This window comes from Tiliqua scincoides, chromosome 2, assembly GCF_035046505.1.
Source record: "Tiliqua scincoides isolate rTilSci1 chromosome 2, rTilSci1.hap2, whole genome shotgun sequence".
Classification (NCBI taxonomy): domain Eukaryota; kingdom Metazoa; phylum Chordata; class Lepidosauria; order Squamata; family Scincidae; genus Tiliqua; species Tiliqua scincoides.
This window is the reverse complement of record NC_089822.1, coordinates 26735577-26756360: the sequence shown is the minus strand read 5'-3', so window position 1 is coordinate 26756360 and position 20784 is coordinate 26735577. Positions and strand designations below refer to the sequence as shown.

General features: G+C 43.7%; 1 protein-coding gene across 2 annotated transcripts in view; it reads right to left on the bottom strand.

The window, feature by feature from the left end:
- Nucleotides 1-330: 330 nt before the first annotated feature.
- Nucleotides 331-20784, bottom strand: part of RGS7BP (regulator of G protein signaling 7 binding protein) — an 89979-nt gene continuing 69525 nt past the window's right edge. The window contains exons 3-6 of one of the 2 annotated variants that reach the window (XM_066616896.1): nt 18313-18443; nt 6302-6449; nt 3004-3074; nt 331-1294 (exon numbers count right to left, since the gene is read on the bottom strand). In XM_066616896.1, the coding sequence (XP_066472993.1) occupies nt 1203-1294; nt 3004-3074; nt 6302-6449; nt 18313-18443 (442 nt within the window). In that variant the 3' untranslated portion in view covers nt 331-1202. Of the gene's footprint in view, nt 1295-2999; nt 3075-6297; nt 6450-18312; nt 18444-20784 lie in introns of those variants that run through there. The other variant, XM_066616897.1, reaches the window with a different exon arrangement.

Below are 20784 nucleotides of genomic sequence, written 5' to 3'. Positions count from 1 at the left end.
TACCAAATTGTGGAGATTTTCTTTCCAGCAGCTGGCTAAAGATCATATGGCGACTGTGAGCAATATCATCTTGACAGATCTCTTTATTTCCATGACACTTTCCATGGTGTGCATGTGTGCGGGAGGGAGGAGGACATAGACACCAAGGCAACCAAATCCCAAATAATGGCAATAATTCTTCTAAACAGAACAGTCCTACAAATGGGGGGGAGGGGAGAAACCATACATGACACCAAGAAGTTCAATTATTACCCAAAATACATGTTTTAGTTTAACTAAAAAATATTTATTAACAATGTAAAATGTTTAATATTTTACAGTCAGAGCTACTTCTGGCATGCCCTATAAGCAGTAACACTAAGTTGATGTGCAGACACCATGCTTCAACCTTTAATGGAAACAAAATGGGATAACCTGCTTTACATTTGTGGATTGTATAGTTTCCTACACCATCTTTTAAACATTTAGTCCTTTCTTCCCAAAATTGAAATACTTTTTTTTCCTTTAAAGTAAATTAGCTATTTCTATGCATTGTACAGTATGTAGATATAACTATCTTATATTTACAGGATCAACATTTCAATGCTATGTTGCTTGTGTATTAGAAATTAAGATTATTGTACTATGAAGATTTTGGATAACTTGAGATATAGAGTGGAAGACTAAATATGAATGAGAGCACAAAAAGCAATAGGAGAGTTTGTGCATGTTCTTTTACAATATTGGTTCTGTTTATTTTAGCATTTTAGAACTTAAGCACAGTTTCGCTGTTCTAAATAGTTTTCTATGGAATAAGATTGCTTAATAGAATATGTTCAAATATTTTAACATCATACCAGCAAGAGCTACAGTCATACTATTGTACTGTACACAATTGGCTGTGGTGGTTTGTACACTAAATTAAAAAAACTCTCTGCATGGTTTATTTAATCCTCATATTATTTGCATCTAATCACATAATGGTTTAAAGTAGACATGCAGTATGCCATAAAAAAAGTTTTAAAAAATATTCTTAAAGTTAGGTTGATTTTACAATTTGTTCCTTGTCAGAAGCAAACTGTAAAATTCTTTCAAAGAAGGGGAAGAAATGTAATTAGGGCAGTGTAGAAAACACACACGATCACTTATAGCATTTAAGTTTATCCCACTAAAGGTCAAATTGTATTGGTTGTGGTCATCTGTGCGCTTCTCTTCTGGGTCTTCTAGCTTGAGACAAGACAGCACAGTCCAAAGAACCTTCGCTTCCGTCTTCGCACTAATGGATAAGGTGTCAAATTTAGGAGGCTGCTATCATCTGTGGTTAAAAAAAATGTTAAGAATTAGGCTGAGTAGCAACCAGGCATTTACCCTGAAGATCATCTGTTCTGTGTTCGGTAAAGGCAGAGGCATTCCGGCAATGTGGTAAGACGAGGCTCCCCTCCCAAGCAGAGGAATCTGATCATCATCAAGCCAGGGCACATTGGGATATGGACATTGTACAAGGTTTACAATGTATACTTATCGTCATCACCATCATTTTGATCTGCTCTGCTTCCCTCACTCAGCAGAAGTCAGAGATATCCATCCCTGGCCTCTGTCAGGCTCAGACTGAGCTTTAGAGCTCAAAACACGTGACTTCTGGTTTCACGGAGAAACTGGAAGTGATTTTTTAATGCCTTATGAGGCATTAGGAGGCCCAGGGAAGCCCTGGAAGCTCCACTGCTCCATGTAGAACACTGCTGGCCTTGTTGACTCCACAGTTCTGGAGAGGGGGATATGATTCAGTGGCAGCCTCTGCCACCGTCCCCACCCCCCTCCCAGGCCCAATTCACTCTCCTCCTTGCCCTTCCTCCAACCAGTTTCGCTCCGTCCCTGCCTTCCCCCCATGCTGAAAAACTTTCCTGCTGCCCAGTGGGGGAACACTCTGGTTGGCACTCCTTGTTGGCGATCTCCAGGCACAGAGGCCCAGCACTGACTGGTGTGGGCCTCTCCACTGGGTGTCTCTTGGTCTTTTTATGGCACTTTTGTGACACCCAGCGCCACTAGCACTGGGCACCAAAGGATTGGGCCCTAAGTTTTGATTAATGTGGAATAATGAGAGCACATGATGCAACCCCCCCCCCTCGCATGTTCAGTCTCAACACCACCTTGGTTGAGATCTGATGATGGGGGGAGAATCAGAACATATAGCACAGTTTATTGACACTCCATGTGGAAGTAATGTCTGTTAACATTTTGAAGGCGAGCAGGTGTAAGGTCACTGTAGCCATAGGCTTGAAAGTCTTGCTTATAAGTTGGGACAAAAGACCATGATGAAACCAGACGTGATTGGAGGGTACAGGTTAGATCAGCATTTCCCAAACTGTGTGTTGCAAGCCCACATAACATGGGTCACGACCTGTGCCCTCTCACCCACCCCTTGCTCTGGTTTGGCTCTAAACTGCAGCCATTCCAGAAGTCAAATTACTCATTGGGAGGGTGGGGAGGCGTCTTCTGGGACACATCAGGCCGGCAACCCATTCTACTGGCTTCTGCAGGCCTCAGAATGGCCCGCAAAAGCCTCAGAAAGCCACTTCTGGTTTGCTTCCAAAAACCGGAAGTGGCTTTCCAAGGTTTCTGCAGTTCATTCAGAGGCCAGTTGAGCAGGTCATTGACCCAGAGCAACCCAGAAGAGGACTCCCCACCCTCCTGGTAAGTTATTCGTGCATCATGTTCCACCATGGAGGATGAAGTGGGTCACAGTGCAGAGAACATTGGGAACTGCAGGGTTAGAGATAAAATTCAAAACCTTTTGACCAGTGGGTGTGAGAAAACGGGTACATTGTCTACTGTCAGATGGAGCACAGAGATAGCACAATGAACTCTCAGCAAAGAGTTCACTAAACCAACAGATGTGAACATGTAAGGCAGCTATGGAGACTTCCAAAGTCATCTCTGAGCATGTGCGTAACTCTACTACATGGGATGGCACAAAGACCACATAGACGAATATCCAATTATTACATGCAGAAAAGAAAGGCTTACCTTGATTTTTCAATGGCAAAGGCATAGTCTCCCTGAGTTTGCTTAAAAGGTTTTTCATTTCTCTCATATCCCTGTAAAAAAGAAAAACAAAACAGATCAAACAGAACAAATGAGCTTAGATAAAGATCAAATTTCTGCATTTTGGAATTCTAAGAACACTGGTATGGGTGGACAGAAAAGGGTTTCCATTTTATTTTTTAAAATCAGAACCCTGAGCTGAAGGTTTTTTTGGAAATGTCTAATGGATAAATAGTTCTAATAAGAAATATCACTGTAGGTCTTAAACTTTATTTGGGTATGTTCTTCCCAGTACAATCGCTAATATAGATTTAAGGAGGAGGAATTGGAGAGCTGTCAGGATTAATAGCATCTACTCATTTATTCACAACGAACAGAGATTTTGAAGTTGCTCACCTTTTTTTGATATTTAATCCAATTTCTAATAGACAGATGAATTTTATATAAGAAGTCTGAACTAATTAACTCTTTTTGTTCCTAGAGTTTGACTACGTGAACATGGTTACAATTTCGTCTCATGTACTGTCAAGAAATTTGGAAAATAACAAAACAGGGTCTTTCCCCACATTATGATTTTTAGATGCCTATAATAAGGCACCACCTGTCTCAGGATTCTATCTGTCTCTGGAATCACATATTCCCCTTCCAGGTTGGGGCTGTGCCACAGTTTAATAACTACGTATTATTTACTATTAACTATTATTAACTATTAAACTGTGCCACAGTTTAATAACTATTATTAACTATTAACTCTAAGTCTCAGAGTAAATATGACAAACATCTGTTTAACAAACTAGCATGTCATCCAGGTACAGTTGTCAGTAAACAGGTGGAATCAGCAATGAGCTGGGAATAGCTGATGTTCCCTGTTGAGGAAAGCATTTTGGCAAACGTGCGTTTGTTGCTATACAGGGTGTGGAACACCAGAAGATTAAAATGAGTAACGTTTAGCTTCTGTTACACTCAGAATTACTTTATCAATGGATTTGAAAACCATATTAGCCATTCTAAGTAGAATTCTTATAATCATAAGAACATAAGAACAGCCCCACTGGATCAGGCCATAGGCCCATCTAGTCCAGCTTCCTGTATCTCACAGCGGCCCACCAAATGCCCTAGGAAGCACACCAGATAACAAGAGACCTCATCCTGGTGCCCTCCCTTGCATCTGGCATTCTGACATAACCCATTTCTAAAATCAGGAGGTTGCGCATACACATCATGGCTTGTACCCCATAATGGATTTTTCCTCCAGAAACTTGTCCAATCCCCTTTTAAAGGCGTCTAGGCTAGATGCCAGCACCACATCCTGTGGCAAGGAGTTCCACAGACTGACCACAAGCTGAGTAAAGAAATATTTTCTTTTGTCTGTCCTAACCCGCCCAACACTCAATTTTAGTGGATGTCCCCTGGTTCTGGTATTATGTGAGAGTGTAAAGAGCATCTCCCTATCCACTCTGTCCATCCCCTGCATAATTTTGTATGTCTCAATCATGTTCCCCCTCAGGCGTCTCTTTTCTAGGCTGAAGAGGCCCAAACGCAGTAGCCTTTCCTCATAAGGAAGCCCCGTAATCATCTTAGTGGCTCTCTTTTGCACCTTTTCCATTTCCACTATGTCTTTTTTGAGATGCGGCGACCAGAACTGGACACAATACTCCAGGTGTGGCCTTACCATAGATTTGTACAACGGCATTATAATATTAGCCGTTTTGTTCTCAATGCCCTTCCTAATGATCCCAAGCATAGAATTGGCCTTCTTCACTGCTGCCGCACATTGGGTCGACACTTTCATCGACCTGTCCACCACCACCCCAAGATCTCTCTCCTGATCTGTCACAGACAGCTCAGAACCCATCAGCCTATATCTAAAGTTTTGATTTTTTGCCCCAATGTGCATGACTTTACACTTACTGACATTGAAGCGCATCTGCCATTTTGCTGCCCATTCTGCCAGTCTGGAGAGATCCTTCTGGAGCTCCTCACAATCACTTCTGGTCTTCACCACTCGGAAAAGTTTGGTGTCGTCTGCAAACTTAGCCACTTCACTGCTCAACCCTGTCTCCAGGTCATTTATGAAGAGGTTGAAAAGCACCGGTCCCAGGACAGATCCTTGGGGCACACTGCTTTTCACCTCTTTCCATTGTAAAAATTGCCCATTGACACCCACTCTCTGCTTCCTGGCCTCCAACCAGTTCTCAATCCATGAGAGGACCTGTCCTCTAATTCCCTGACTGTGGAGTTTTTTCAGTAGCCTTTGGTGAGGGACCGTGTCAAACGCCTTCTGAAAGTCCAGATATATAATGTCCACGGGTTCTCTCACATCCACATGCCTGTTGACCTTTTCAAAGAATTCTATAAGGTTCGTGAGGCAAGACTTACCCTTACAGAAGCCATGCTGACTCTCCCTCAGCAAGGCCTGTTCATCTATGTGTTGGACCCCAATCCAGCACTTTGGGGTCCTAGGTAGTGCTGGATTATGGGAAATGCTGATTAGTACTCTCAGTGATCCCCATACCTAGCATCCCATCGCTATACTGTGGGTCAGGACCTACTTGGTAGGTTGCAACCCGATGTCCGGTGGATCCTGGGTTCGGCCTTCCTATCTGCCCTTGCTTTCATCATTGTATTGTATTGGCAACCTTCAGTCTCGAAAGACTATAGTATCGCACTCTGAAAGGTGGTTCTGGCACAGCGTCTAGTGTGGCTGAAAAGGCCAATCCGGGAGTGACAATCCCTTCCACACCGGGAGCAAGTACAGTCTGTCCCTGGTCTGTCTCCCTGGCTATGGGCCTTCCTTCTTTGCCTCTTTGCCTCAGACTGTTGGCCAAGTGTCTCTTCAAACTGGGAAAGGTCATGCTGCACAGCCTGCCTCCAAGCGGGCCGCTCACTTTGCTTTCTTTGCAAGGCCGCTGCTCTTGCTTTCAGTTGGCTCTTAAATCACAGCTGTCCGGATGCAATTGCAGGCCACACTGGGCTTCTGAAGGCCTATAGCAACAACTGGAAAATCACTTCTGGTTTACTTCCAGGTTTATGAAAGTGACTTCTGGTTGCTTCCAAAAGCCTGAGAAGGCGTTCTGAGACCGAGCACCAGAGAAGGAGTTGGGTCACAGCATCCTTCTCTGCAGAACAGGCAGGTGGCAGCAGGGGGAAGTTTGAGAACCCTTGACATAGTGAATACCACTTTGAGCGCATGTGTGATACTTCATTCAGTAAGGTCTCACAGTTGCTGAATAATATAAATAATTGAAAGGAACAGATTACAAACATAAAAGACACATACCTCTCAGTGTTTTCAATATCTGTGGAAACCTGCCATAGATGTTGTTGGATGTCTGCTGGTGAAGATGATGTATCTTCTAAAATAGGAACTTCTGAACTCTCCTCTACTTTACTATCTGTATTCTTGGGCACCGCACAAGGCTCCATCCCTTAGAAATTAAGCGCAAAACAAAGCCATCAAATCACCTCCTACAAATAACTAGAACCAGATAATCTGCCCCTGGAAAAGTTTTCTGAACATTAGAACTATGTGTACCCTGGGGTGAGTTTTGCTTTTTGTTTTAAATCAAAATTCTACAATAAGAAAAATTGAGTTATGCAATTAGAATAAATTGTGCAAACTGAGCTAAGTTTGTTTGGCAGTTTCTTCTGCTTCTACTAGTCAGAAAAGGGGGCAAATGATGACTGAACAAGGTATGCAGGGCAATGGGACCCCATCCTTCCCCATACCTGAGAATCTTATAATTTAACTTTAACAATTTAGAAGCTCCTCTGGCTTCTAAATGTAGCTGCCTTATTTCAGAGTCAAACCACTGGTCCACCTAATTAGTATTGCCCTTACTGACCGACAGTGAATCTCCAGGATTTCAGTTCAGGGATATTTCTCAGTCCTATTTAAGAACAGCTAGGACTGAAAATGGGACTTTCTGCATGCCAAATATGTGCCCTCCTGCTAAGTTAGACTCTCCCCAGTTCCCTTTGAGGTTTTGAGGACACTTCACATGAGGAAACTTCACAACTCCCATAAGCCTTTTGAACATGCTCAGTTAACAGCAGGCTATTTGGAGAATTTTTTTTCCCCTTTTAATTTACAGATGTAGCTAACTTTGTTGTACCTATGGAATCCCCCAAATGCAAAGAAACTACAACCTTTGCCTGTGGGTGGTGCATTCAAACTGATAGGCATTCATCTACTTGACCACTATTAGTAAATAGACAGATAGATGCTCTTTTTAAGCCACTTCTTCCCAACACTGCATATACACAACAGGGACTAAATGTGTACACTTGTGGGCTGGAAAAAAGTGGGTTAAGCATCGTGAACCACTGATTTAACAGACTTCCAAAATAATGGGAGTTAAGTCAGAAATCCACTGTATAGTGCCACTGCCTTGCCCCCTCCTCTGAGAAAGCCATATGCGCTTACCAAAGCTTGCACCACACTTTCCACTTTGTTTAAAAGGCCTGTGGGCATGTAGAGGAAGGAGTACAACATGTTCTGCACTTTCCAGTTTGATGAAAGGGCATGGAGGAAGCTCCAAAGGTAAGAGATGGGGGGTGGTGCATTAGCAACACCTCACTCCTTCTGAGCAGGCTATTTAAACAAAAGAGGAAGTTCAGTACAATTAACCCTCAAATTTAGCAGATGTCTGGCATTAACAGACACCCATTTCCCCCATTAGTCTGCTAAATCAAGGGTTCATTATAGTATATCTACCAGGTTTTAAGTGAGCTGCTGTATTGTACAAGTGTGCTATGTACTTTGTGAATCATTATCAATATTTCTGCTATGGAATCTCCCACTTCATTGCTCTTTCATTTATGTTGGGCTTATAATCATTTAAAAAAACTCTCAGTAAGCACACTTTTTTAAAAAAAGACAAACCAATATCAATGATTAAAATCAGCAATACAGTAAATACAAGTGTGCGTCACTTAAAGACGGGATACGTTCTCCCCATTGTAATGTGATCAGGTCGTTACGTGAACATTCAGCCCTATCTAGTGCCTTTGTTGTGTAAACTGGTGCTCCCTGCCAGACACAGCACAGGCTACTGAAGACCAATTAAGAGCCTCTTCTTTGCATTAAGAGTCTGTTGTGTAAACAAGACACTCTGCTGCAGGCTAAAGGAGAGCAGATGGTCTCATTAAGAGCCTCTTTGTTGTGCTTTGATCACCATTGTATAAGCAATCTGTTGTTAGGCGGAAGCCTGTTAAGTGACACATGCCTGTACATAAAAACCAACTGAGAGTTCAACCAATCCTGAACCCTCCCAGCGCTGGCACTCAGACTTAATGTAGGCACTGGGTGCCTTAAAGCATGTTTATGGCACTGGGAGAATAGGGAGCACTGGCTCTGGGCCCACATCTGTCAGGCACCAAGCCTAGCACTGGCAGGAAGAGGATGCGCCAGTGCAAGGAGTAAGTGAAACCACCACGTGGCAGTGCAGCCTCTGCAGTGCAGAGTGGCGGTGCAGCCACTCTTCCTGTGGTGGAGTGGCAGACATGGGACCTCCTCAAGGTAAGGGAATGTTTGTTCTCTTACCTTGCTGCCACATTGCAGCTGCATCAGTGCTGGAAAGTTGGATAGGACTGGACCCAGAATGTGTTTAAACATTTCCTTCTCTTCACCATATCTTAAGATCTCTCCCCATTCAACTTTTTTCCTTACAGTAATTTTCTTCAGCCTTGGAGTCGGGACCCCAATGGGGTTGCAAAGCTTCAGTTATGGGGTAGCGGCAATTACAGGAATGAAAAAGGTTGAAGACCACTGGACTAGAGCACCATCAGGTAAAAGGGGAGGCATCTGATGTACCCCTTCAGCTACATTCAGATTATTCCTGAGTCCTGCTCAGATTCTTAGCAATTGTCTAAAATAGCTTTCACTAGTGCCAGACTTCATGGTAACTTTTTCTACTCTCTCAAATAAGCATGTTTGGTTACAGTGAAAAGTACTGAGGGCATTACAGGGGCAATGAGCGGACAGTGACGGGGATGAGTGGATAGGTTCCTGGGAGGGGAATGGTATTGAAAGTGGGGTCCCCTGTCTCATACTTTACATGAATATTGGTTAAACATTAACCCCTGGGGGCTGGGGATAAGAATAGGCCCTCAGTTTGGCTGTACTTGTCGTAAGAGGCGACTAAACAGCCACCGGGTAGATGGGACTCATCAGCCTGGGAAGGCAGCTCATCTTAGAGAAGGAAAACTCTGATCCCAAACCTCCACTGCCTTGTGGCTACGTCCAGTTACGGAAAAGGCTTCAGGAGTCAACCTCGAGGCAAAATCCGGAGCCGGAGTCCCTGAGGCAGTTCATGGCTGAAAACAGTCACGTTCTGGCAACTCCTGCGACGGCTCTGGAACCAACCGTATTGGCCTCTGCCTTTCCATTGGACCATTTCAGCGACGTGGAGAGAGGGGATTTGCTGTATGGGTAACAGCCTATCTTCCATACCTACTTTACCCAGGCTTCGTGCACTGGAGAGGACACTCTGTTCCAGAACCACCATTCAGAGCGCGATACCATAGTCTTCCGAGACTGAAGGATGTCAACAAGGTTAAACATTCTGTTCCTTCTACAACTCACAGCCCAATCCTATCCACATCTTCCTGGGAGTAAGACCCAATGACAGTAATGGAACTTACTTCTGAGTAGACATGCATAGGATTGGGCTGTCTCTTGGCTATAGTTTGAACAAGTTTGTTTTGTTTGGATTTAAAAGATTAGATTTGTTCTTTCTAGAAATGATCAAAGACGTTCTATACTGGTCTACATAGATTAGCTACTAACACAACACCCAAAAGCCAAAACAAAAATAACTCTGTGAACTGCCTTTTGTGAAATGTCTCTATCCTGTGTAATACATTGTTAGGTGCAGTGGAGCATTGCATTTCTTTTGGAGTGTCCTTGGCTCAGCGTAACTACATCATTTTGAATTTCTGTCAGAGAAGCACTGCAGCAGAGTCTCTCAATGATGCATGTACACCATTGTTTCCCTAAGGGCCCATCTCTTTCTTTTCTTATTTAAGGTACCTGTTGGAGGATATTTTTTGAAGCATCTAGGACTGTGATTTTTATAGGTTTGTTTACACATAATCCTATGCTTTAGAAATAATTCTTCTAACATATAAAGTTACATATCCCTATAAACTCCAAATGTCTGAAACAGGGGAGGGGCTACTTTTGCCAGTTTCACAAAGGCAAAACTAAGAGTTAAGTAGGTAGTACCAAGGCTACTTCTGCTTGGCACACCTATAATTGAATGAATGTAGCAAATTCATTTAAACAAAAGAGACACTGGAGTACCCAGTTACAAAAACAACGAATCCTTCCTGACAGCACAGTACCGACTGCACACTCACAATAAGCACAAGGCAATAAATTCTGGAGTTCAGCTGCCTGTGAGCAATTTCCACTTGAGAAGCACTTGATTGCCTCTAGGCAGTTGATCTGTGTTTTCCATTCCACCAGCAGCTCAGTAACAAACAGATGGCTATGAAGTGGCATCTATGTGCAGGTACCCAACATCTCAAAAATGCCCAATGTTCATGATGGGGCATGGCTCAAAATAACCTAGAAACCAAAGTTCTCCTTCACCTTTGCTTCATCTTTAGATTGTAAGAGGTACCTGTCACATAATGTTTTCCCCATATGATATTATGAGTACGTGGAGGGGAAAAGCATTAGAATTTCAGGATAGTTAAAAGATGTGTGTTTCAAACTGCTTGGAAGGATTGCTGAGCATAGTTCTAAGGGCTTAGCCTGGAGCTTCTTCCCAGTTCACCTACTGGATGTCACCTCTCTTACTTCATTTGCATCCCTCCTGAAAACCCACCGTTTCCTTGAAGTTTTTGTTGCTAACTTCCCAGCCTCTTTACGCTATGGCAACAAAACCTAAATACATTTATGAGAAATAATTGTGAATTTTCCCCATTTACCCTGGCACTACTTTCTTCTCTCTGTTGTCTTCTTTTGTCTATTTTTAGATTTTGAGCCCCCTGGGGAGGCAGGGACTTGTCTTTTTTTTTTAATTATTTTAAATAATGGAAGGCTCTATGCTGTAGCTCTCGTGAGGAAAGAAGGATGCATAACCTGAAAATAACAGACACAAAATAATAATAATAGGATTACCAAAGAGGTAGAGGGTTGTCTTGCTAATCTTGGCAGTTTAGGAGAGAGGGTGTTGCATGATTTATTCTGCATATTTCAGCATTAGTACGGAAAGTACTCAGTTCTGATAACAAGTAATTAAAATAGCAGGTTTTGTCTTATCTGGGTGTGATGTCATACACACTGTCCAATAGGTGCCCATGACAATCACATTCTACTGCAAGTCAGAGGGATAAGGTAGCTTACTGAGGAAAGGAGATTAATTATATGATGGAATAATGTTATTTAGCCCAGAAGCAAAACACCTTTGATAACTGACTCTCCTGGCCATATTTCAACAACACATTTAAAATGGTTTTCAAAAGCTAGGCATGGCTTCCCATGGCTATCCAGCCATGTTTACAGAAGTAAAAAAGTACAAGAAAAATGAGAGCAAGAAATTGTAGGACCTTCATTATTCTCAGTAAAAAATATTGGCTTACATTGTTAGTTTTCCTTTCCCTTTCCCCCCCTTCCCAATGCCCAATGCTGAAATTTATATTATAAATCCTTCAGATAAAGGGGGAATGTTGTGTGTCAACTTCATTTCAGCACAGAGGACAAGTGACTTCCAAAATCTTTGCTGCAGTCTCCAGACCCTGAGGGCCAAAATACACACAATACTCAGCAATGCAGAGTTTGGCCTTGACTTTTTCTGTTTGACAAAATGCAGCCGAGGAGGTTATTTCTTTTTCTTTGTGAGAGGAAAAGCAGAGTAAATGATTTCAAAAGAAAACCTGCCCCCAAAGCAAAGAGCCTCCTTCCTATATTTTGGTTTCCCACTTTACTTTGCAGTCCCACACCTGCATTTTGTCAAATAAAACAAAAAATCAGGATCAAACTATACACAACTGAGCATCCTGTCTAGTCTGGCCTGAGAAAAGAGCTCCTCTACCTTGAAGGGCAGCATAATAGAAAGAGGGTTGTCAGAAGGAAGAGCTGCAGCTACATGCCCTGAGGCACTAGTCAGACTTCAGAGAACTCCAAATTTTATTTTGATATTTCTAGTGCTCGTGGTTACAGAGGGGAGACAGGTTTTAAAGCCAATACAAACAGAGGAAAATAGAAGCAAGCACATCAACCTATCAAGATAATCAAGAACTGCCTTTTTTCCCCCTTACTATGGTAAAAGAGGCACTTTTAAAAAAGTGGTGTCCTCATATTTAGAGGGGGAGAGCCACTATCCCTCTTCATCCCAGCATGGAATCTTTGCCAGTAACTGTTGCTTGCATCTCTTTTGTGTCTTCGTTACAGCCCAATCCAAACTATTTCTCCCATTATCCGCTGGCAGAATGCATGTTTTGCTGGTGGAACCTGCAGGATCCAGGCAGAAGTGCCAAGATTCTGATGGAAGTTGTGCAACATCACACGCTCCAGTGCTGCTGGCCTGTACAGCGATGTCATCAGTGGCAGTCATCTGCACCGGCAGCTAGGCTACCATCCACCAGCACAAGGTAAGGTGATGGTGGGAGCAAGTGGTGGAAGGAATGGAGTGGGAAGGTGGAATAAGGAGGGGGAGGGAGAGGAGAGTTAAGGGAGGGAGAGGATTGGTTCAGTGCATGAAGATGTGGGTTGAATCTATTCCTCTCCTTCATCCTTTCCATTGCTGTTACACTTTTCAGTCTTATGCCAGCAAAATCACTGGCACAGGACCAAGGAGTCACATAGGAACAGTGAAAGCTTTCTCCAGGTTAAGTGAACAAAAGTTAACAACTTTGTGCGCTAGATGAAAAATAGTGATTGGCCAGTGAGCTTCATAGTTGAATGAACATCTGAACCCAGATCTTTCTGGTCCAATACTCTGATCACTACACTACACTGGCTCTCAATCATAAACCCAATGACACTCCCATAGTGTAATTAGTGCAACACACCTATGATACGGCATCTGCCATGTACATGAAAACAGTATGTAAACTGTGATGCAACAGTAAATAAAACATGAAAATTAGTTGCCGTTTCACACTCATGATATTCTCTGATACGGCTCTCAGGACAGGACAGCTTTCTCATCCCTCTTCTAGAACGATCACTAGATAACCATAACGCCATGTTATAAACAATATTTTGTTCCTGAATTGATTTGATTTTTACATTTTATAGTCAGGATGCCCTCTGGTAGAATTGCGACTATATATTTGGAACAAAAGAGCAAAACATCTATAAAGTAGTTTTTTTGTGTGCTTCTCACCAGTGAAGCAAAAAAGAAAGAATGATTCAATTTTGGAAACCATTTGAAGCACTGGGTTGAATAAATGAATATTTACTGGTAATACTTCACATTAATATAATGTGTATGTCTTCCAAATGTATTATCTTGACAACAACAACGCTGTGGGGTATGTCTGTTATAATCACTATATTATAGCAAGAGAGAGGGAAAGGCTGAGAGAACAGTCACCTAGAATCACCTAGCAAGTTCATTCCTGAGGTAAATTTCAAACCAGGTAACACACACAGCATTACCACTGTTCTAAGTATACTTTCCTACAATACTTACAGCCCTATCCTAATTAGCACTGGCACAGCAGGGCCACACGGCCTCTGAAGTATCCAGTATTGGGAACAGGCTGGAGGTCTCCTTGCGATAAAGGGATATTTGTTCCCTTATCCTGAGCAATGTTCCAGCCTGCTCAATGGGCTAACAATTTTTGCCAGCTAATTTGCTGGCGAAAGTCTGAGCAACGCTGTGTAGGGCTTTAGAGCCCAGGACAGAGGATAGGAAACAGTGGAGGGCACCCACCTAGGCCTGATTTGTTCCCTATTTTGCCCTCTCCCCACCCAGAAACCCCACTGCCATTCCATCCTCCTGCTACCCCTTTGCCATCTGGTGCTTCACTTACCTCCGCTGGTGGCCAGTCTTCTGGATGCAGCACTGGCGGGGTGGCTCAGATCTCCTCACCAGTGCTGCAAACATGCTTTATGGCACGTTTGTGACACCCTCGGCCAGCGCAGAGCCACCACTTAGGATTACGCTGACAGAATAGTAACATACTACCCAGTGAGGTTTAGTGTGAGAAGGTTGTAAAAACAGAAAAGTGCTCTTATACTTTTGTAAGAATGCTTTAAAAATACATAACAACCCAAACAACACAGTTTGTTGATGGAAAACACATTTCACAATTCGTAGTAAGGTTACCAGTATGAATTAACATGGAACAGGTGAAAGGAGATGCACTCCTTGTACGCCTTAGCAGTGCTCTTAAAAACTGCCCCCCACCCTGGATGGGGGGACCAACAGAATACATGCAACCTTCAAAGCTCTGCTCAGTTAGTACATGGGAGGACGACATCATGCTTGCAAGTACTAAACAGCTCAACTTCTTTCTGGTGAGGAGCTATTTTTGTTTTAGATGTTTTCTTCCCTGTACATGAAGCCTAGGTTTTCTCCTGTAGGTCACCTCCCTGCTGGAGAAATCTGAACTTGTACAGGAGATATAAAAAGCAACAGAACGCCCTAGGCTTTGATTCTGCAGGGTTCTCTATACCCATGAGGCAGGGGAAGTCAGCAAAGTGCTGAACGGAGTAGCCTGCTTTTGCTAAACACCTGCACGCACACAACTTTTTCAGCAGATGCCTGAGTGCGCCATATTTATTCATGAGTGCAAACATTTACTCAGTACTTGCATGCTGCCAAGGTCACATCTATGAATAAGCAATTGTGTGCTGATGTATAAGGGTAGCTTGGTGGACATCTCCACTGAAAATGGTGCCAGCTTAGCTATCTAGCACCCAATCTGAGCTTCACCAAAACCAGCACTGCATAGTTGAAGATGCAGTTGTTCAGGAGCATACTGAGGAAAAGCAATTTGCTAAATGCCAGTTCATGCTGCAAATATACCATACTCTGGGTTACCTCCGTGCACTGCCCACTGAACAGGGCAAGAGAATTGGGAAGAATATAGGCAGTGCCTGAGAGCTTTTAAAATAGCTACCAAGACTAACTCACCATGACATACTCAGGGGCTGATTCTTCTCATGGTAATAACATCTGCTGTTATTGGCCTATCTCATTGTGGTGGGGAAGGTATTGTTGCTAGGCTACTAATAAGGGCTGTTGTTGGGAGCACCTTATCAGTACTTAAATTGCTCTACTGGCTTGCCCACCCCTTCTGCCCCCTTTCAGGGTGAAAGGTGAACATCAAAAGGAGGTGACATAGGACATGCCTAAGATTTTCTTTTTTAAGGACAGGAATATGTTCCATGGAAGAGTTTTATTGCAGACCAACATTAAGTCTTTATTATCCACTTAATTATCCTCACTGGGGTTAAGGTCTTCTGCCTCGTGCTGATCTCTGCCAATTCAGGACACCGAGGCTGCCCAGGAGGGAAAGGTGGAGCCCAGCGGGGAACCTCAGACTAATCAGACCGGGTATGGCTGAGTTGGCTTGACCTTTGGGCACTGGCTGTGTGGGTCTGGGCATGTCTGCCACGACACCCAGTGAAAGCCCTTCCACACTAGGGAATCTCCTCTGTGCCTCTCTGCTGGCTTCACGGTCATCTCTCCTGTCCTCTTCTCCAGTCTCTTCAACCTTTCTTTGATCCAGGCTCTCCTTCCTTCCCATTAAGCTGCACAGCGGCACAACTCCAAATCCTCTGAAGACAAGCTCTGTGCAGCCTGGAGTTTCTGGAAGTTCAGCGATGAGCTGCATCATCATCACAATGCATCCAGAAACACCACCAAGCTGCCATGCAGCTGGAAAGGGTTCACACAGTTGCAAGTATCCCTTAGGGCAGTAGTTCTCAAACTGTTTAGCACCGAGACCCACTATTTAGAATGGCAATCTGTCAGGACCCACTGGAAGTGATGTCATGGCCAGAAGTGACATACTCAAGCAGGAAAATTTTAACTCCCCTCATATGACCAAATCAAATCAAGTAAAATTATTAAGTAAAATTAATTAAGTAAAAAAAACAAGTAAGTAAAAATTATTAAAAGTAAAAGTAAAATAATTATAAGTTTAAAAAATTATTTCAAATAACCTTCCTAACTCTCCCAAGCAGTTGCCGATCTGTTTCAAAAACATTCCCAAAAACATTACAAAGCTGCAGTCCTATCCACACTTACCTGCAATACTGAAATCTATGGGTAAAGAAACCCATGGTTTAAGGCACCTTTAACCCTCCAGAGTCAAGAGAAGATGTGCTCCCCTCACAACTGGAGGGTGTGCTGATCGCTGGGGAGGCTGCATGTGGCCTCCGAATGCTCGGAAGCCCCTCTAAGGCCTCTGGGAAATGGCCTTAGTGGTTTTGGAAATTATGTTTCAAGGCCTTAAAAGGCCTTCGGAGAGCTGGGGACACCTTAAAGGCCTTAGAAGGGCTTCTAAGCTTCAGGGAGATCATGTGCAGCCTCCTCAGTGCACAGAACACCCTCCAGAGCTGCGGGGAGCACTCTGGAGGGTCCAGGTTGAGCCATGTCTGGCTTCATGTTGGTCCTGGGGAGCAGTGTTGAGCCAGATCCTCAGATGAAAAATCAGCTGATAAACAGGTTCAATTGATACATAGTAGCCAGTTAACAGTACAGATATGTGACCTTCCTTTCTTTCTTTCTCCCTCCCTCCCTCCCTTCCCTTTCCCCAATTCCAGTTCCTTCCTTGTCCTGGACCTTGCTCCAGCCTGCTTCTCATTCTTCTTCTACTTTTCTGCCTTTCTCCCTTGTTCCTTCATTCTTTCCTCCCACCCAGCTCTCCCCTTCTTCCTTGTCTGGACCTTGCTCCAGCCGACTTCTCATTCTTCCTTCTTCTACTTTTCAGCTTCTGTGCATTTCCCACCTTGTTGCTTCCTTCCCTTTCATTCCCTTCATCTCCTTGCTTTCCTTCTGCTCCCATTTTTCCCACTTTTGAGACTTATTGCCTCTGAAGGCACTCCTTTCTCTCAATTAGCTGCCTGGGCCAATTCTTCTTGCCCTTTATTGGTTTTGCAATGTCTGGCAATGACATAATCACTGGTGGCATTGGAGTTGGGCAGATGAAACCAGCTCTGTAGGGTAAAGCCGGTTGCCAGAGACTCCAATCTCTTACCAAGCACAATTCGAAGTATTAATACTCATCTTTGAATTCCTACGCATCTTAGAACCTGGGTCCTTGAACAAACCCCTACTCATGCATTGACATCATCTTTGGAGACTTTCCTCTGGACGCTCCCACCAGTTGAGATAAGGTGGATCATGACGGGGGAGAGGGCCTTCTTGGGTTATGATGCCCAGTTTGTGGAATTCTCCCCAATGCTGCTTATGTGAAGTAGAATAATAATGTCCTACTTCAAAGTATCATAACACAAACCAACATCTCGATTTCACAGGGGTGTAGGAGTTCTGACACACACGAGCACAGGGTTCCAACTCTTATGACTGCTGTCTTGATAATTTCAATGGAAGACTACTGCTCCAGTCGGCAAGGACACAAATTTCCATCAGCTAGCAGAAACAGACCTGCAATTATTGTCTTTTTTGCAGCAGGAAGCATAAGCCAAAATGTTATAGCTGCACATGAGGTAGGCTATATTTATGATACCCAATTATTTTTATAATTTTATTTATTTATATGACTTTTACCTTTTTATGACCTGTGGTCATGATAAATAAAATATTTCTTCTTTCAATGGAATCCATAAATCCATGTGCACATTCATGTGTCCTCTCCTCTGAAACCAATGTGACAGCCTGATGACCCAATCCTAACTGGGTCAAGCTACCAGTGGAACATGCTGTTCGCCGACAGCAACTGTCTGACAGCATGTGAATTTGCTAAGCCTAATTCCCTTCATGGACCCAGTCCTGTGGCATGAGTCCTCACAAACACTCTGTGCTGCAGAGGCTTACCCCGGGTAAAGGAACATTGAACAGACCTCTGGGATTGCCCCTCCAACCCACCCCCCCCCCCCCCCCCAGTATGCAGTGTTGGCCTTTTGGTGCTGGGGGATAGGATTGGGCTGTGAATGTGCAAGAGCTTTGGGTAAGCAATAGAGTGGTATGGATCAAGGCATATGATTCTTGTGGCTTCCCAGGCTTGGAGAAGAAGGTATGTACAGAGGAAGGGTATATAGAAAAAGTTCTACTTCACAAATAGACAACGACAACTGAAATGACTGAAACAAGATCAAGTTGATTAGAGTATGTATTAGAGTATGATGTTTGTGTATACCTTTCCGATGAAGCTGAAGTGATCCTAGGAGACACATGGATTTTAGCATCTCTGTCGTATACATTTCTAAGCAGCACTGCAACTGGATATATAGTCTACAGATTTCAGGATGAATCTCTCCATCTTCTGGACTGCAACAATAAGAAAAAAAACAGAAAATATTATCATTGATTCTTTTTTTGTTTTCTCTGCACAGTTTATATATCTCAGACCAGGGTTTCCCATTAGTGTGGGTTGTGAGCCGGTGTGTGGTGGATTGTGAGCTGGGCCCTCCTGTCCATCCCTGAGGGTGTTTGGTTCTAAACTGGAACCATTCCAGAAGGGACGTGCTGGCCCAGTGACACTACTGGCTGGAATGACTTAGGGCCCAATCCTATCCAATTTTCCAGTGCTGGTACAGTTGTGCCAATGGGGTGTACGCTGCATCCTGTGGTGGAGGGGCAGTCACTGGGGCCTCCTCAAAGTATGGGAACATGTGTTCCCTTACCACAGAGCTGCACTGTGGCTACAAGGGAGCTGGAAAGTTGGATAGGATTGGGCCCTTACTGGACACCTCTGGAGGCCTCTTCTAGGTCATGCCAGGTCAGTGGCCCAGTCTACTGGACTCCACAGGTCACAGAATGGCCGAGAGAAGCGTCCAAAAGCTACTTCTGGTTTTTGGAGTTAACTTCCAATTTGTCTAGAAGTAATTTTTGGACACTTCTGCAGGCCATTTTGAGGTGCCCAGAGTCCAATACAGTAGGTCACCAGTCAGCTGTAACCTGGAAGAGGGGTCTGGAAGTGCCCGGGAAGCCTTTCCAGCCAGCAGTGTTGAGACCCACCGTAGAGGACAAGATGGGTTATGGATCTGAAAATATTGGGAACCACTGTCTTAGTCAGTTTTTAATAAATAAAATAATAAATAAAAAATGAATAAAACCATTAAAAACCATTAAAAATGATCCTGGAGCTGATTAAAAAATATAGAAATAGCAGCAACATAAAAGCATAACACAAAAGCAGCAACAGAAGATAAAATGGGTCCCTAGGAGGTTCCTCCTTCCTCAAAAGACAAGCAAAACAAGTAAGTTTTCTAAATCCTGCTAGAAATCATATAAAAGAGAGGGCTGTCCTCAGATGTTTTGGTAGATGGTTCAGAGATATGGTGCCAAAACAGAAAAGGCCCTGCATCTTGTTGCCATCCCCTTGGCTTCAGATGGCTGTGGTACTCTAAGCAGGACCCAATCTGATGATTGTAAGGTACATGCAGGATTGTATGAGGGAAGGTGGTCCTTGAAGTATCTTGGTCCTATGCCATATAGGGCTTTAAAGTTAAAGGTCTGATCTAGAGCATCCATTAGCCCAAAGATAACATCTGAAGGTCGCCAGTTCGAGGCCACCAGCAGCTCCGTGAATGGAGAGACCTTGAAGCGGCGCTGAGTTATTCCACCTGCTCTTTGGTGTGAGCGAAGAAGCGTCTTGGCTGCCCTTCAAGTGAGAGATGAAGGAGCTGCTTGTCAGCCAGCGTGGAAGGCAACTGGGGGCCAGAAGTGATACCAGACTGTGAAAGATCCATCTGAAATGTTGTGTGGTTCTTGAAAAATAGAACCTTTCTGTTATTGTAAAAATCCCCTCGGGGATTTAGAGATCGTCTGCCTATGTGAACCACCTTGAAAAAAGTCAGAGGAGTAATCTGATGACCAGAAAGGCGGTATATAAATACCATGATGATGATGATGATGATGATGATGCTTGGAATGTTATGGTTCACCAGTGTAGCCATCAGAGCAATGACATGGCAAGCTCAGCCCACTGAGCCCCACTGATCAACCAGACTATCACATTCTGCACTAACTACAGTTTCTGAACCATTTTCAAGGGTAGCCCCAAGTTGAGTGCATTACAATAGTCTAAGTGAAATGTCTCTAGGGCATGGACCACAGTAAACGTAAAACGATTTTTCATACAAATCAAGGCTGAAATCTTTTGATGCCGTGTTCACTATAGGTGTGCCCCAGTATCCAAGGGGGGGGGTTCCATTCCGGGGTCCAGCTACCCTCGTCTCCGGAGGGTTTTCTAAGCCCAAAAGAAGCCGTGTATATCCACCCATGGCTTCTGCCAGGCTCAGAATGACTATAGGGAGTGAAAAAACACGACTTCTGGTTTTCATGAAAAACCGGTAGTGATATTTTTAATGATTTATAAGGCACAGGGAGGTTTGGGGAAGCCAGGGCTTCCAGGAAGCGGGCGGATAAGCACGTACTCTGCTGGACTCAGAAAACCTTCCAGAAGTGAGGGGAGCAGAGCTTCCATCACGTTTGAAGGGGACTGGGTGGGGGCTGCACAGGGGGGCCTGCAGACCAAATCTACAGTGAACTGAAATTGCAGATAAGGCTCCCCCCGTACATTCACTTAACATACACGAGGGTCAAGTCACTGAACCAATGTTTTAGATTACTGTAACCGCATTTCACAACATTGCAAACAAACTGT